The following is a 16,795-nucleotide window of genomic DNA, read 5'->3' on the forward strand; positions in this document are numbered from 1 at the left end:
ATCCAGTCGTGACCCTCTCGGACTAACGCCGGGAACCAGTCACGGGTGGACCTTCTCGGTCTCACCGCGATCGAGCCAATCAGCCCCCGCGTGGGATAGGGTTGCCTCGCCAAATTCGACCTACCTAAGTACCCACGCGGAGGGTAGACCGGGCGATCGCACCTCGCCGCAGGTCGACTTCGGACACGGGCCACTTAGCGACCCGTTCCGTACTATCAGAATAACCGAGCGGTGTTATCGTCGACCTCGACGGTTCGATTAATTATCGGGCGTATTCAGCCCACTATCAACCCTTACGTGAAGCAAGATGAGGATTCAATGGGAGAAATGACGAAGCTAAGCGGGAAACAGTTCAACACAAAGCACATTTATTCGCGGCACACGGGAAGCACACATATTCAATTCCACCAAAAGCACACAGAAAAAACACAATTCCATTTACACAAAAAGCAAATATAAAAGCGAAAACACAATGCAGAGCTAATACCGACTACCGAGCACACGGCAACACTTATACAATTCTACCTCACAGACGGCGCCGACAACACATACCCAAAACCAAGGAAAAGAATACCCTCAAGGATGAGGCGGGCCTGAGGCCGAGACCGGGTCGCGCCTACCCGTCTGGTGATGAGACGCGGAGCGGCGATGGCGCCTCACTCCGCGGGCCTCGCGGACAGTGCCTGGCAGGGGGTGGGAAAGGGGGCCCCCTTGGTCGCACTATCTCAGCGCGGGGGGAAACAGGAGGGGGTTGCTGATGCTCGGGGTATAGAGGATCTTTATTATCCCTGGTGTGCGTCTCCACCTCGGCCAGGTCGCGCTGTCGGCCTCCCTCGGGTGCAGCTCCCTGCACGACGCGAGCACCCCCTCGTCTGGTGTCGCCGCCTTTCCACAGCTCGTCCCCTCCGTTCCGACTCCAACGCACACGACGAGCAGCTCCACCGCCCGCGAAGTCTTGACCCTCTGCTTCCGACTCTCCTACTCTCCGCCTCTGGACTCTCCGACTCTCCACTCTCCACTCTCCACTCTCCGTTCGACTCTCTTCCTCTCCCCGTTGGACTCTCCTCTTTTCTGACTGACGAACACGGTCCTTTTATCCGCCCCGTAACTTCGCCCTCTCATCTTTGACCCCCTCCCTTCGACCTTTCACCTCGCTCCCCATTGGCCCGTGAAAAAGTGGGCGTGAAGGCTTTTTGATCCACACATTTGCATATATCGATCGCCCTGGAGGCGGGGCCAAATCGCCCCTCGCTCACCGATTGGACGGCAAAAAGTGGGCGTGTGTCGTTTTTGATCCGTTTTTGAAGCACAAAATCCGTGATTTTGTACACGCTGTTCGACGCGCGCTCTGCACGAGTCCAACACCGGTACCCACAGCGGCGCAAGAACGGTGGCGATGCGACGGCTGCGAGGTGTGACGTGAAGGTCGTGGCGGTTGTGGTGAAGCGGCGTTGTGGTTGGTGGTTGATGTTGTGGTTGTGGTGGTAATCATGGCGGTTGGTCCAAAATAAAGATAGCAAAAGAAAAACGGCTATCCTGAAGAGTCGCAGCACGCATAAATGACATGTATTCCCACTAGACAACGGGTTTGGGCCTAACTACACATATACTTGCCGAGATACCTCACCTAAGGGACCTGAATGGTGGTTTGCGAATTTGGTAACCACAACAATATATATATATATATATATATATATATATATATATATATATATATATATATATATATATATATATATATATATATATATATATATATATATATATATATATATATATATATATATATATATATATATATATATACACACACACACCTTTGTATGCATGTATGTAGATGTCGGTGATTAAACTTCTGCCACCCCTCACCTCCCACCCCAACCATGAAAGAATGATCCTTCATCAATAACACTTAGTACCTAATGTATTATTAAAAAGATGCTTGATACCACAAAACTTTAATATAGACATAAACAGAGACATTTTGAAGGATATTATCATAAAAAGAAAACCACAAAGCTTTTCGTTGTGCTCTCTTCAGGTGAAATTCGCACAAAGTGAGTGAGTAATAATGAAGAACAGTCTAATAGACACCTTTCAACAAAGTCAATTCTGATTGGACGTTCTCTATTGATACGTCATCCCTCCCAATGGTCTAGATGGGAGGAGTCTCCCTCTGGTCTGGTGGGAAAGATTCCTGAGACCATCGTAATGGAAATCATGTTTTTGACCCTGAAATTTGTTGAAAAGGAGAATAAATAAATAAACTTTTAAAATCCCATTAATATAATAAGGCTCACATAACTTGAGAGCAAGAATGTGTTCATATTGCCACAATGTACAGAAATGTATCCTGGTCTTTCTAACCAATACATGAAAAATATTGTTTACCCCACTTGTTCAACGGTCACCTGTAGTGTGTGCTGGTGCGTGGGTGTGGCTCGTTCTTGCAACGGTACAGCGTAGGATCTCTGAGGCAGCCATTGTTGGATGACATGTCGATCTTCGAACGCAGACAGCAAGCTTGCCCATATTCTGTGCCAGCCTTCATTTCATTCCACATCGCCATGTTACGCTCTACACCTGGCAGTCACCACAAAGAGGTTCAACAAAAAAAACATCTTGAAAATATTTTATAAAAACCATGGCACCATACTCATACAGCAGATAAACCTATCAAATCAAGATAATATCAAGTAAACACTAATATAAATATACCCATCAGAGATGGGGAATCCCACACCATTGAAACTTTTTTCAAGATGGCCACCCCAGTCAGCCATCTTGGATCTGGCCACACCCAAAATCAATAGGGTTCTTCCTTTTCAGGTGGTACATGTGTGACCCAAATTTCAAATAGATATGGCGAACAGTTTATGAGTTATCGCACTCACAGCTATAAATGTTGACGCCCAGCCAGCCAGACGGACAACCCGGGTGACAACAATATCCCCCTTCCGCCACGCGGCGGGAGATAAAAACTGTACATGAATTTCCACTTCATAATATCCGATCACCCCAAATCCATTTTTTTCTTACTGTTATTCCTGTTCTTCGATTCCTGCCGCTGCTCTCGTTCCTGTTTCATCTGCTCGGCTGGTGTGTCATCCACGTAAGCTTTCCCACCACTGATCATCTTTTCAGCCATCTCCAACATGACAGAGAAATAGTCAGATGTGTAACTGAAGACATCAGGTTTTATATTTAGCCTTTCAACATCCTCCAGGATCACCTGTGTCAAAAAGGGGAGGCAATGCAACATTAAAGGAGTGAAAAGGATGAGCTTGAGAACAGAGCATGTTGGTGCTGGGAGAGCAGAAAGTACTTTCTTACTTTTTCAAAGTCTTCCTTCTCTTTGGCAGGGTTTGTATCATCAAAGCGCATGATGAATTTACCCTTGAACAACTGCTGGTAATGTTGATTCAAGAGGGCTGCCTTTGCATGGCCAATGTGCAGAAACCTACAGCAGTGTCAGTATAATCATCAGGATAGTGGAGACTCAGCATTGCCAGCATCATAATTAATGTGTACATGCGCACTATTCAAATAAGAGGCCATATACAAATTTGTATAATATAAGCAATGGGTATTGGGAAGGATGCTTGTTATAAATTTAGAAACTTAATTGTGAAGAGGAGCTGAAGGGAGGATAGTAAGTGTCAAAGGAATGGAGAAAACAGCTGGAAGTATTGTAGAAAGAAGGGAAGTGGTGCATAAAGGGGATGGGGGCTTATAAAATTCCCATGTTATTTGGCGTATGCAAAATTTAGATGTTCCCTCAGAAATACCTTACTCTTCTATGATGCTCTGTGACAAAGAAGAGGAATAATAGGAACCAAGGGAACTTGCAGGAATAAAATCAAAGAAGCAAAATTAGGTTCTATAAAGAAATTTTAGAATATTAAAATGCTTACAGTTTTTTGTTTTGTTTCATTTGTGTAGACACTGTCGAGGCTCATATGAGAACTAAGACACAGAACGTACAAGGGGAGCAGGAGACAAGAGGGGTGGGAGAGGGAAGGAAAAGCAGTGGGGAACAGAGACATGAGATCTGTGGAAGGTAGAGGGATGGGGTGGGGTACACAGGGTAAGCAAAATGGACACTACAGGGACTTTCAGGTCCTTGCATGACAGGGACTTTTAGGAAAGAAAGCAGGGAATTTGAAGGAGGTGGGTTTGGAACGGATAAGCAGGGGTAGAAAAGATCGTGGCTTTGGATGGGGGAAGACAACAGATGGTGGTGAACAGCTGTTTTGAAGAACAGGAGAGAAAAGTGGGATTGAAGAGAGTGTGGGAGTTTGTTTCAAAGGTGGGGGGAAAAAAAAAGAGGAATGAAAGGGTGAAGGTGAGCAGCGATTCTTGATTTTGGTAGTTTTACCAGAAGGGTGTTGCTGGTGGACCTTGAGTGCCCTGAGCAAATATTGGGGGGAACATATCTCACACAGAGTAGGAGGTGGCGAGGCCGGAGAGGACACGGTAGAAGACAGAAAGACCACCGACATGCTTGCAGTGAGAGACCCAAACACTGACTCATCATGGGAGATACCAATGATCCTAAGTGCCTTGGTTTCCACAGCGTGAAGCCAAGAAAGGTGAGAGGCAGGAGCACCAGCCCAGAGTGGAGAGCAGTATTCCATCAGTTGGCGGAAGAAAGCTTGTATGTGGTCAGGAGCTCAGGTGAGCCAAGCAAGGACTGTGCACGAGGGAGAATGCCCATTCGGCGACTGGCTTTGGAGGTCAGCTTGGAAATGTGGCTTTCCCAGAAAAGATCATGGCAGACAGAGAGACCCAGAAGCATGAATGAAAGGACTTCTTCAAGAGGATTGTTGAGAAGGTGGAAGGGGGTATTTTCCAGACAGTCCTTTCGGAGAGACATAGTAAGAGTGTGAGATTTGTCAGGGTTGAAAGACATGTTGTACGTGTTGGAGCAGCTTGTGATTTTATCCAGATCTGCAGAGAATGAAGAGGCTGCTGCTTGCCAATCTGAGGGATGACACATGGTATGGCAGAGGGTGGAGTTATCAGCAAAGAGATAAAGAGGATTTTCCAGAGAGTCGAAGAGATCATTGATGAAAAACAGAAAAAGAACAGGGCCCAGAACACTGCCTTGAGGAACTCCAGCCTGGACTGGACAGGAAGAGGGGATGAGAGAACTCCATTAAGGGCCACACGTTGGTTGTGACAGGAGAGGAAGTCTGCAAGCCATAAGTGGAGATGTCCTTGGATACCATAGGAAGAGAGTTTGCTGAGCAGGGCAGGGTGCCAGACCACATCGAAGGCATGCAATATGTCGAGAGAGATGGCTCTGATTTCATGACTGGCATTGAGGAGCTCCATCCATTGTTGGGAGAGCAGAAACAGCATATCCAAGGTAGAATGACCTGTTCTGAATCCAAATTGATGATCGCAAATCAAGCCATTGGAAAAGAGGAAGGATTTAACGTCTGAAGCGATGATGAATTCCATAACCTTGCCAACGATTGGAAGAAGGCCGATTGGTCTGCAGTTGCAGGGATCCGTTTTTGCACCTTTTGTTATGCAGAGCGGTAATGTTTGCTGATTTCCAAGCAGATGGCAGATACCTTGAGAAAAATGAGAGGGTGAATAGAACAGAGAGAGGGTGAGCAAGAGCAGTAGAGCAGTTTTTTAGGACACGTGGGCTGATGCCGTCTGGACCGGTTACAGAATGTGAGTCGAGGTTTGACAGCAAATTCTCCACCTTGTCAGGAGAAAAGAACAGAGTCCAGGAACAGCTGGGTGCGACTGGGCAAGGTGGGTACAGAAAGCGATGGATTTCGGACACAACATTTAGATGCAAACACCGAGTTTAGGCATTCAGCCTTTTCACGTGCAATGTCAGGTGTGCGGCAATTTGAGGTAAGGAAGGGGATGGAAGGGGAACATACACCAGCGACAGACTTAAACAGATGCCTCCAGGATTTGGAAGAGGGAGACAGGTTTGAGAGTTCAGACGAGATTAGAAAGATGTTGTTTTCTGGCTCTCCCAAAGGCAGACACACACTTGTTACGAGCTTTGTGGAAGGAAATGAGATTGCCTTCAGTTGGATTAGCCTTCCATGAGACGAAGGCAAGTTGTTTCAGGACAACTGCCTCGCCACAAGCTTCAGTGTACCATGGGCAGGTGGAAGGGTCGAACACCTGAAGACAAGATGGGATAAATCTGTGCATGAGAGAACAAGTTTCGATGAAAGAATTCCCAGAATGAGATGATGTTGGAGGAAGTAGAGATGGGAGACTGGTATGGAAGTTTGATGGCTGCTTGAAGTCCCTGCCAGTCAGCCTGAGTGAAATGCCAGACTTGACGGTGCTGAGGCGGTTCTCTAATAACAGCCAGAGAGATGTCCGCTTTGACAAGCATGTGGTCAGATGAACCAATTGGAGCGGAGGAAGAACAGCGGATATTTCCACGGAAATTTGTCAAAATCAGATCCAGAAGAGATGGAGTACTGCTGGTTGAGATCTGGGTCAGGAAGTTGACAGATTGTGTCAGTCCCAATGAGTCAAAGAAGACTTTTGCTGAAGTGCCATGACAGGAGAGAGAGGCACCCACACCCAGCCAACTGGCATGACGACAGTTGAAGTCACCACATATGAGGGACAGAGTTGAGATGAGAGGATAGAAGTTGGTCCATGTTTTCGGGCAGCGAGATGTTAACCGAGTCATCACTGTTTGGTGGACAGGACAACATAGATAAACATGAGGTGGGAGTGGAGGGGAAGCCGTAGCCAGAAGTATTCCTGAGGGTGTGGGGGAGAGAGGGCCGTGCATGGTGAGTGAGGAATGGAGTCTTTGGAGAGAGCAACTCCGCCACCAGGACAAGGCTCAGGTCTGTCATACCGGAGGAGGGAGTAACCAGGGAGAGATACTAGGGAGTCAGAGGTGTCTTGAAGGAGGGAAGTTTCTGTTAAGCAGATGTCTGGTTTGTCAGTGGCAACCTGTATGGAAAGATGTCAGGTTTGAATGAAGGCCCCAGATGCTTGAGGTCAACACTGTTAATGAAGAGGAAGGGGAGGAGGTTTTGGGTGCAAGGGAGGGGAGGGGGAGGATAGGATGACAGAGGAATGGGGAAGGTAAAGAGAGAGTTATTGAAAGAGTGTGGGGGATTGCAGAAGAGCTTGGGGAGGGGGCCCAGATGAGGAGGAGAAAAGGCTCTGTGGTGATGGGTTGAGGGACAGTGGTGAGCATTGGATTGGATTGGATTGGAGGAGGTGGAGTGATGAGGTGAAAGAGGGGGAGGAGGCACCTTTGTGGATGGAAGCGGGGGGGGGGACTTTGGGAAGGGGGAGTGAGGGGGAAGATTGGAGGGAGAAGGGTGAGGGGGGAGAGTTGAGGGAGAAGGGTGAGGGGGAGAGTTGAGGGAGAAGGGTGAGGGGGGGAGAGTCGAGGGAGAAGGGTGAGGGGCGAGAGTCGAGGGAGAAGGGTGAGGGGCGAGAGTCGAGGGAGAAGGGTGAGGGGCGAGAGTCGAGGGAGAAGGGTGAGGGCGAGAGTCGGGGGAGAAGGGCGAGGGCGAGAGTCGAGGGAGAAGGGTGAGGGGCGAGAGGCGAGGGAGAAGGGAGAGGGGGGAGAGTCGAGGGAGAAGGGTGAGGGGCGAGAGTCGAGGGAGAAGGGTGAGGGCGAGAGTCGAGGGAGAGGGGTGAGGGGCGAGAGTCGAGGGAGAAGGGTGAGGGGCGAGAGTCGAGGGAGAAGGGTGAGGGGCGAGAGTCGAGGGAGAAGGGTGAGGGGCGAGAGTCGAGGGAGAAGGGTGAGGGGCGAGAGTCGAGGGAGAAGGGTGAGGGGCGAGAGTCGAGGGAGAAAGGTGAGGGGCGAGAGTCGAGGGAGAAAGGTGAGGGGCGAGAGTCGAGGGAGAAGGGTGAGGGGGAGAGTTGAGGGAGAAGGGTGAGGGGGAGAGTTGAGGGAGAAGGGTGAGGGGGAGTTTTTGAGAAAGGTGAGATAGTGTGAAGGTTGCTTTGCGAGGGAGAGTAAAGAGGGAAGCTTTGAGAGGGAGGGGAGACGATGAGAGCAGGCACAGCCAAGGTGCAGAATGAGACTTGGTGGAGGGATGGTAAAGAAGAAGGAATCGGGCAGGGGGAGGTACAAGATTTGAGGGGTTGGGAAGAAGGGAGATGTGCTGAGAGACGGAAGGAGCATGTTTGTGGAGACGAGTGTACTGATTGAGAGAGAGTGAGATATCTGTTCGGTTAGAATAGAGCCCAAAGATGTTAGAACACCACACACTTTGGGCCAACAGAATATGCAGTTCGACAAAATTAACTCCTTAAGTTGTGCTTTAGGGTCAATTGTTTGATAAAGTATTTTCTCATTTGCAATTAACTGTATTACCACAGGGAAATAAACACAAAACTACAATTTGGAATAATCATGAATTTTAACCTTTTTTTTTTTTCTTTCTTTGCCCGACCACAATTAAGGCAGGTCACTCATGGCCGATATTTGCCACCTTCAACTATACATTTTACCCTTCACCATAAACTTGCCCGACAATCCTTCCCTCTCTCCCAATCCCTTCCCCCCAAATGGTCTAACCCGCTGGCCTCAGGTGGGAAGCGAACAACCACTTTGCCCATCTCAGCTCCAGGTAGTTCAACAAACTTTGCACGATCTTCTTGCTTCTCTTTGCTCTACAAGATGGAAGATGGGAATAAACAAATAAATAAAGGGGCATGATTATTTGGGACAGACAGACACGGTCTTCGATTATGGATAAATCCTTCCTTGAACAAACTACTGCCCTCAAGAAACCAAAATGCAATATATAAAGTACTAATTAACTGGAACAACACTTGGTAGAGTGCATACCTCTGCCAGGCTGAACAGTTTACGTTTTGTATTCCACTGATAAGTCGGATCTGAATCCAGGCCTCAACCAAAATCTAATCAGCTTGTTCTTGTCGCCTAACCAACATCCATCTAGTTTTGTCATAACTCGTTAACAATTTTTTGAAATATCATGCTATATATTGTTTTCGGCCCCATCTCTCAATGGTGAATATTCATGCAAAAATTTATTTTTAAAAATTCTCGTATCCAGATTCGGATCTTCACCAAAATCGAATCAATTTGTCCTGGTCACACACACATAGCCTACCCACCAAATTTAGTCGAAATCTGTTCATAACTTTTTGAAAGCAGATAAACAAACCATACAGACAGGAATGTAAACATAATTCAGTGGTGGAGGTAATAATACGCATTATCAATTTGACTACTTTTACATGACAGACGAGATAACTAAATATTAAGGTCAAGACCAAAAAATAAAGTGAAGAATGAGGTTAGGAGCAATAAGTGCAGCGTCACCTTAACACAACTTCTTTGCCCCACAGGAAGGCTGGAGGCAATCTTGTTTCCCCATTGAGAGGACACGGCATGGAAATGTGGTAGTGATGAAAGGAAATTGAACCACCGCCAAACATGTTGTGGTGCTTGGCCATTCTCCTGTGCTGACTGCCACATGTTGTTCCCTAGAACAGGCAACAACACATTCAAATAATACCTTGTGCCAAAATAAGTAAAAATGTGCAAAATGTCATATCAAGGCCAATTTTTATTTTTATTTAAATACCAGTCGATCATCCGGATTAAAAAAACAAAAATATGAAGGATGAAGCCCTTTTTCGTCATTTACTGTATTTATTTTCAAAATGGCCACCGGCTTTTACCACCTACATCGCGAGCATCGCTCTGTTCTCGCACACCATGGCTTCAGGACGCCACAAAGTTCCCGTCCGAATTTGCAAACAGATGAAAACAATCTTCAAAAATGAAGCTTAAATCATGAATATGATTCGTCGTGTGCGCGGTTTGCTAGTTTTAAAACCAGTCATATTTTGCATCATTTTAATTCGGAGCGTGCACTGAATTTTACCGCAGCGGCTGCGATGGAACCTACGAACGCAGGACATGTACACAGATCAATATTGCTTGCATATTGCGCAAGGAAGCGGCAGTGAACGGAAAGTGGTGGTACAACTCTCGGCGTTGCAGCTCGTAGAAGCTATAAAAAACTTAATATCGACATGGGGAAAACGATCAATTAAAAAAAAGTCGTGCACGAGTCATGCACAAAGATATGGATTTTTAAGTGGTGAAAACAACTTCTTCAATATTTGGGATGTCCTGCCTTCCTGTCTATAAAAAAAATGAAGAAGAACCTTTCAAAATCACCGTGTTTCGTTCGTTTCTCGTTGTTTTTCTTGTGTTGTTTAGTTTTGTGTGTTATTGTTTCATTTGCATCAGGAGAGTACGGTCACCCAGCCTGTTGGGGAAGTAACCGTCAGTTCCCTACGGGGCTACTTTTTAAGAGGTGCTGCCGTTTCACTGCACCACTTCCTTCGGTCACAGGAGTGATTTCTTTGGGATGTTTGATAAAACAACAAATAATTAAATACAAAGGGGGCGGGTTAAAAAAAGGATGGGGTTGGGGACGATCACCTGGTATTTTTTTTATTAGGCCTAATATGCAAGCATTTCCTAAATTCAAACCATTCATTCTCTGGTACCTTTAACAGTTATCAAAAGAATGGTGGATATTAACTGACAAACAGGGGAAAGGGTTCAATGATTAAATAACCCTGTCCAAGTATTTTTGCCAACATACACTTTCTTCAACTCTATCCAATTGGTGCAAACCATGTTGGGTTCATTTGGCATGTAGCAATTGCAACAATATCCAAAGAATCCTCCCTCTACATATCTCCCTTCCTCTCATCCCCTCAAACAAGGAGAGCAACCTCTGCCACCACTCCCATAAATCCAACTCAATTTTGTTTAAAACAAAACAATAAATTGTCCTGAAAAACAATGGATAACAAATTGAACTGATTTACAGAAAGAGCCATGATCAAGCATTTATATTTTGTTACCGATCTGGTCTGGAAGATAAAATGGGGAATACATTGAAATATTTATTTCATAGTATTTGTGAGCGCAAGTGTGATGTAGTTCCCGTAAATGTAGAGTGTGTCAAGCATGCGTTTCGAAAGATCTCATCCCCATCCCCTACCTAGTACTTCTAACCTCTCTACATTCTTAAAACCTCCCTTACGTATATCTGTCCGTGTGGAATTTTTCTTAGCTAACAACCAATCGGCACGGCCCATGAGCGCGGTTATCGCAAGGCCTTTGAACGGGCTGGTAAACAAGCCATAAAATCAACATCTATCCATTGTGTGAAATTTTCCTCACTAACCAGCTCATTGGCACATACCATTGGTGGGGGGGGGTCAAAAATCCTCCTGTTGACCCCCCTTAATGAGTGCAGATTTTGATGCGGTCGATAAACTTTGGTACATCACGGGTGATGATGGTTGTAGTCGAGTTTCATTCCAGGTGAGCTAACAACATCTAATGAGCTGTGTCTGCCAATGGGTGCATGCAAAATGAGGTATCATTCAGCATTATACATGCTGTGGTTATGACGTTTACACCATAGCACAACTTGCATTTATATAAATACATCGATATAACCACCAGATTGCTCTTGCAATGCTCTTTAGTGTCCCCACCTGTAAGAGTCGCCCAAACAGCAAGGTCTGCCAAGGTTAGTGAATGGCCCACTAGGTATGAACGGAGACTGAGGTTGTGCTGTAGAGCAGCTAAGGCACGAGGAAACTCCGTAGGGTCAGCCAACCTATCAGCAAAATCTAACCAGTGATCAACCTGCAAACACATTGATGGGATCATGCAAAAACAGGCGGCCATCGTTTTTTTCATTGTCTGGAGCCCCTTCGCCTTTATGTAACCTGTTCTTGCCAACCTCGACGATAAACCTTTCACACTACGTAATCTGCTCTTTATCAAATCCTTCCATTCACTCTTGCTACCCTCTGCAAACCTCGACTTGCTCCAACAGGTTTCCTCCATAGAGTCCATGCTTTGGGATCAGACGAGCAATGTAGCGGCAGATGGAATTGGAGGTGTTGAACGTCGTTCTCCTACAGTGAAGGAGGGGAAAAGAAATAGCTTGAAACTGATCAATCACAACATGACACACAAAATTGAAAGTAAAGGCAGTTAAAGGCAAACTTCTAACCATCTAGCCCACAATGTTTCAGCACTAATTATTACTATTTTCCTGTAATAGTCAAATGTGGGTAGAGGAGAGAAAGCACACGCACAATACCACCTTCCTAGCTATCCCAGCTCTCGGCCTTTGTATACATTACACTAACATACATTACACTTACCCTGGGTTCCCTTGGGTGGGATTCACTCCTCCTCCCAATCATTCATTTGCACCATGCATTCCACATTAGCTCCATTCACACTTGGGCCCGCTGTCCCACATTCACTCATTGTACACTTTTTTTTTTCTTAATTCACTCACATCACTGCCAGCTCCATCCCCACTAACAAGCTTGTGCCCATCGTCATCACTTAAACTTGTGCACATTCCATTTAATTCTATAATGAAGCTACGTCCCCCACTACACATTCCATGTCTGTCCATGTCTTTCGAAATCCATTTCTAATCTAACCTAACATTCCCTCTAACTCGTTCCACAGGCCCCATGAAGCCGGTCGAACTAACGCTAACCCTTCCCACTAACTAGTGCTCTTATGCCCGGGCAGGATGTTTACCACATCCTGGCTGGGGCAGTGTACCCGTAAGCAAGGCCCCCTTTTTTTGTTTTTGCACCGCCAAGGCGGCGGTCTGCGACTCGCTCGTTCGTCCCTTCCGTCAGACAATACCTGGGGCCTTGTCGTCACCCTGCGCATCGCAACAAGCACATGCCTTCGAGGGGTCTGCCATGCGAGCCAACACGTGCCGCTCGCCCGTAACTCGCGCCGCGAGGTCCCCAGTGACGTCACCCGCGCAGTTTCCCATGCAGGCCCACACGAGCACATCGTCCTGGGAACCCGCTCCGCGAGTTCCGCGAACAGAACACGCGGCACGCATGCGGACCCGTCCGCTCCAAATCCACACAACCGCCACCATTTTCACCATCCACGTGGCCGGCTTGTACCCAACGTGGAGCGTTCTCACGCCGGATTGTGCTCGCGCAAACGCGCGTTTGTGGGCCGTGCACGAAACGTGCCATGGACCTCGTACGCGCTGTCGCACGAACCCGGCGCGGTTGCCAAATTAACCCTTTGCGGCCTTCCAGGCTCGCTACTCATGTCTCCCGTTTGGATCGGTCCGTCGTCCATTTCCATGCATGCACGCCATATTACTCACACACCACTCGCACACCTTGACACGCACTCCAGGACAATCACATCGGGGACTCGTGTTACTGCGAGGTCTCTACCCCCCCCCCCCAATTTCTGCACGTACCCTTCCATACCATGCACCCCCTCGACCCTGCACGGGCCGACCGGACTTACCTGATCACGATCTGCTTCGAGGGAGCTCATCCTCTCTCTGTTCCTGAGGGAGGCTATCCTGATGCTCGCACCGGGTCACGAAACATTCCCCATGCTCAACCCCATTGTCCCCTCCTATATCTACCTGTGTGTGCTCCTCTTTAGTTTCATGCAATTCATCCCCCTCTTTTGATTTCTGCGTCTCCGTCACCTCCTTTAATTTTTCCGTCGTACCTTCATGTCCGAGTTTATTAATTTCCCCCCTAATTGTCGTGGCGTCACTCGTCCCCTCGACCTCACCCGTCTCCATCATGGACCGAACACCTTCAACACTCCCCCTTGACTCGGTCACCTCTTCATGCACTGTCCTGGTCGTATTTGTAAAATTCCAGACCACGTTTTCCATATCACCTCTCATTGCCCGCATATCCTCTTTCCATGCTTGCATGTTTCCATCCAATTTGGCATCCATCGCTCGTGCATCCTTCTTCATTTCGTCCATTTTTTGCGCATTTACATCCATTTTGGCATACATCGCTCGCGCATTCATTTTTATTTAGTTCTTCATGTCTATCATTATGCTTTGCATTATTTCCACGAACTGATTCATGTCAAGTGGCCTCGCCGGAGCCGGTCTGCCATGATGGTGTGCGGAACCAGCAGGGGTCGGGGGGGGGGAAATTTGATGGGGGTGGGGGTCATACACCGCCCCTCCCGCACCAATTACAACCTCTGAGTTTGGTTGTAGAGCCGTCCCCCACCGAACACCCGGAATTTAGGTAGTGACTCTCGGACAACTCTGAAGGTCACGGGTCACTTAAGGACCGTGATCGCCAATTCTCTAATGGTGTGGGGTAGGGTTAATAGCTAAATTCCAATATACCTAAATACCCACTTCGTCAAATTACCGGGGAAGTCACACCCTCGACGGACCTCGGGTGGAACGGGCCGTTTACTGAGCCCGATCCAGGTGTAAACCGAGTGGGGATTACCAAGATCCGTCGGTCCAAATGACAACTTACCGGCCCAAACGGCCTTACTACTTTTCAAGCCCGCACGTGCTGGGCCAATGGTAGAAACGATAGGCAACGAACTGGAACATTTAACAGGGGATATATTTTACAATAGGGAGGGAGGCACAGAGCAGAGTTATCATGAATAAAAGAAATACAATTTACAAGGATCACAGGCACTTAACAGTTTCTACTTACAGACGGGGCCCACAGACATATAAAAAACACACACACACACACACACACACACACACACACACACACACACACACACACACACACACACACACACACACACACACACACACACACACACACACACACACACACACACACACACGGAAATGGACCCCGTGCGTCTTTATTCGGTCCTCCTGTCGAGGAGGATAGTTCAGCTGGGAGACCAGGGTCTTGTCGGGTACCTTCCCACCTAGTGAGGTCACACCAACTCCAAACCACCACGGTGGGACTCGAACCCACGACCCGAAGTCCACGGCCCATGACCCTGGCCGCTCGGTCACCACCACCATAAGGAGCCACCGCAAAGGACCGCAGACCACGACTGAGACCAAGCCACCATGACCGCAGACCACTCCAACCACACCACCCCTGGTATGGACTCGAGGTCGGAGTGATTTCTTTTCTCGCCACTCGCCTCCTGATTGGACGGTGCGTCTCGGGGGGGGGGGTGTCGAGGCGTCTCGGAGGCCTGCCCCCCGAAGAGGCTCTGTAGTAGCTTTCGGCACGCTGGCCTCCCATTGGCTGGGGCGCACGTGCGATGCTCGCCCTTCGCTCATTGGGCAGAGGAAACACTCCATGACCTTTTTTGGAGCGTGGCTCCGATCTGAGGCGATGGAAGCCCAGCCCACGTCTGTGCTCGGCATGCATGCGCGTAAGAAAGGCTGATGGTGGCAGGAGCGAAGGAGGGATTTAAGATGTAAAAAAAAAAACTAATTAGTATAAAGAAACTTCGCACCGCACACATGTAATTCCCGTTAGACATAGGGGATGGATTCTAACTATAAACACATACTTATTGAAATAACTGAACTGTGGGGACTGCTGTCTGTTTGTGTGCACAAGGCTTCCAAACCCGTAACAATATTTTGCTCTTTACCTATGATATTATGCATTTTTTGATTAATGACAGTTATGTTCAAGCACAAATACTTATCAATAAAAGAAAAAAAAAAATTACCAGACATATTTAAATGAAAAATAAAATAAAAATAAACTTCTTGCAGAAGCGGTCGAAGTTGGAAGTACATTTTCTTCCTCCTTTTTCAATGATTGTTGGCATATTTATAGATCGGAGGCAAACCTAATAACCTGGCAATCCATTAAAACCAGCATCCATTTGATGAATAAAATCTAATTTCACTTCTCAGGTAACACTTTTGCAATCCTTCTTCACCAATCTACAGGACAGTGTATTTCTATACGTGTGACTGAAAGTAATTATTTTGGCCATTTTGGGTTATTCCATGTCAAGTGTACATATTTTTCAGCGAAATTTTGACACATCGTCTCAGATTTCACTCTTTTTTTGTGCAAGTGTTTGTATCCACGGTAAAACATTGTGTGTCAATGTTTAGACCTGGGGGCCCATCGTGGCCCATTTCAGCCCCCCCCAAATTTGGGCGCCCCCGGTTGACCCACAATCTTCCAGTGGCCATATCACAGGTTGTAGTGGTCCGATTTGAATGATCTTGGTGTCAAAATGCTCGTAAAAGCGAGATCTTTTGAATCGCGGAAAGTAAAATTACTCTGAAACAGTAATTCAAAAAGTTATAGTTTGGGGCGCCCTTTGACCTTGGGTCCCCGCCCCCCCGCCAAATCGATGATCCCGATTTTTTCGTGTGAGAATACCCCTTCATATACTCCAACACCTCAGCATAAATTAAAATGGGATCTCAATCGGTTCAAGTGTGATGATGGTTTTATTGTTCGGGGTCCACATATCACCAATTCTTGATTCGACATTGGGCGACGTTTGCTGTCATCGTTCCAATGACGTTACCTGCTGGCAGGTGACTTTATGTCTGAAATTGACAATCATCTCTGGACTATTATATACGTGTGTGTGTGTGTGTGTGTGTGTGTGTGTGTGTGTGTGTGTGTGTGTGTGTGTGTGTGTGTGTGTGTGTGTGTGTGTGTGTGTGTGTGTGTATATATATATATATATATATATATATATATATATATATATATATATATATATATATATATATATATATATATATATATATATATATATATATATATAGCATCATTTGCGAAAAATTATTCTGCCAATTGTGTCTATTGATTTTTAAGTGTACATTTTTTGTATAACCATCATCGAATTAAGTTATAAATGGGCTAATCTCAGTTTTTGCATATTTTGCAATAAGCATGGCGACTGAAGATCGAAAGGAGTCCCGAAAATACTGTTGCGATCCATTCAGCTGCCATA

At 46.8% G+C, this 16,795-nt stretch overlaps 1 protein-coding gene across 1 annotated transcript in view; it reads right to left on the bottom strand.

The window, feature by feature from the left end:
- EPRS1 (glutamyl-prolyl-tRNA synthetase 1) overlaps positions 1-16,795 on the bottom strand; it is a 125,931-nt gene that overhangs the window by 85,860 nt on the left and 23,276 nt on the right. The window contains exons 3-9 of the mRNA XM_085887809.1: positions 11,856-11,955; positions 11,527-11,680; positions 9,320-9,483; positions 8,546-8,640; positions 3,334-3,460; positions 3,040-3,232; positions 2,412-2,583 (exon numbers count right to left, since the gene is read on the bottom strand). Of these exons, the coding sequence (XP_085743935.1) occupies positions 2,412-2,583; positions 3,040-3,232; positions 3,334-3,460; positions 8,546-8,640; positions 9,320-9,483; positions 11,527-11,680; positions 11,856-11,955 (1,005 nt within the window). The remainder of the gene's footprint in view (positions 1-2,411; positions 2,584-3,039; positions 3,233-3,333; positions 3,461-8,545; positions 8,641-9,319; positions 9,484-11,526; positions 11,681-11,855; positions 11,956-16,795) is intronic.

This window comes from Eptatretus burgeri, chromosome 7 (genome assembly GCF_056783735.1).
Source record: "Eptatretus burgeri isolate ZD-2024b chromosome 7, Ebu_testis_v1, whole genome shotgun sequence".
Lineage (NCBI taxonomy): Eukaryota > Metazoa > Chordata > Myxini > Myxiniformes > Myxinidae > Eptatretus > Eptatretus burgeri.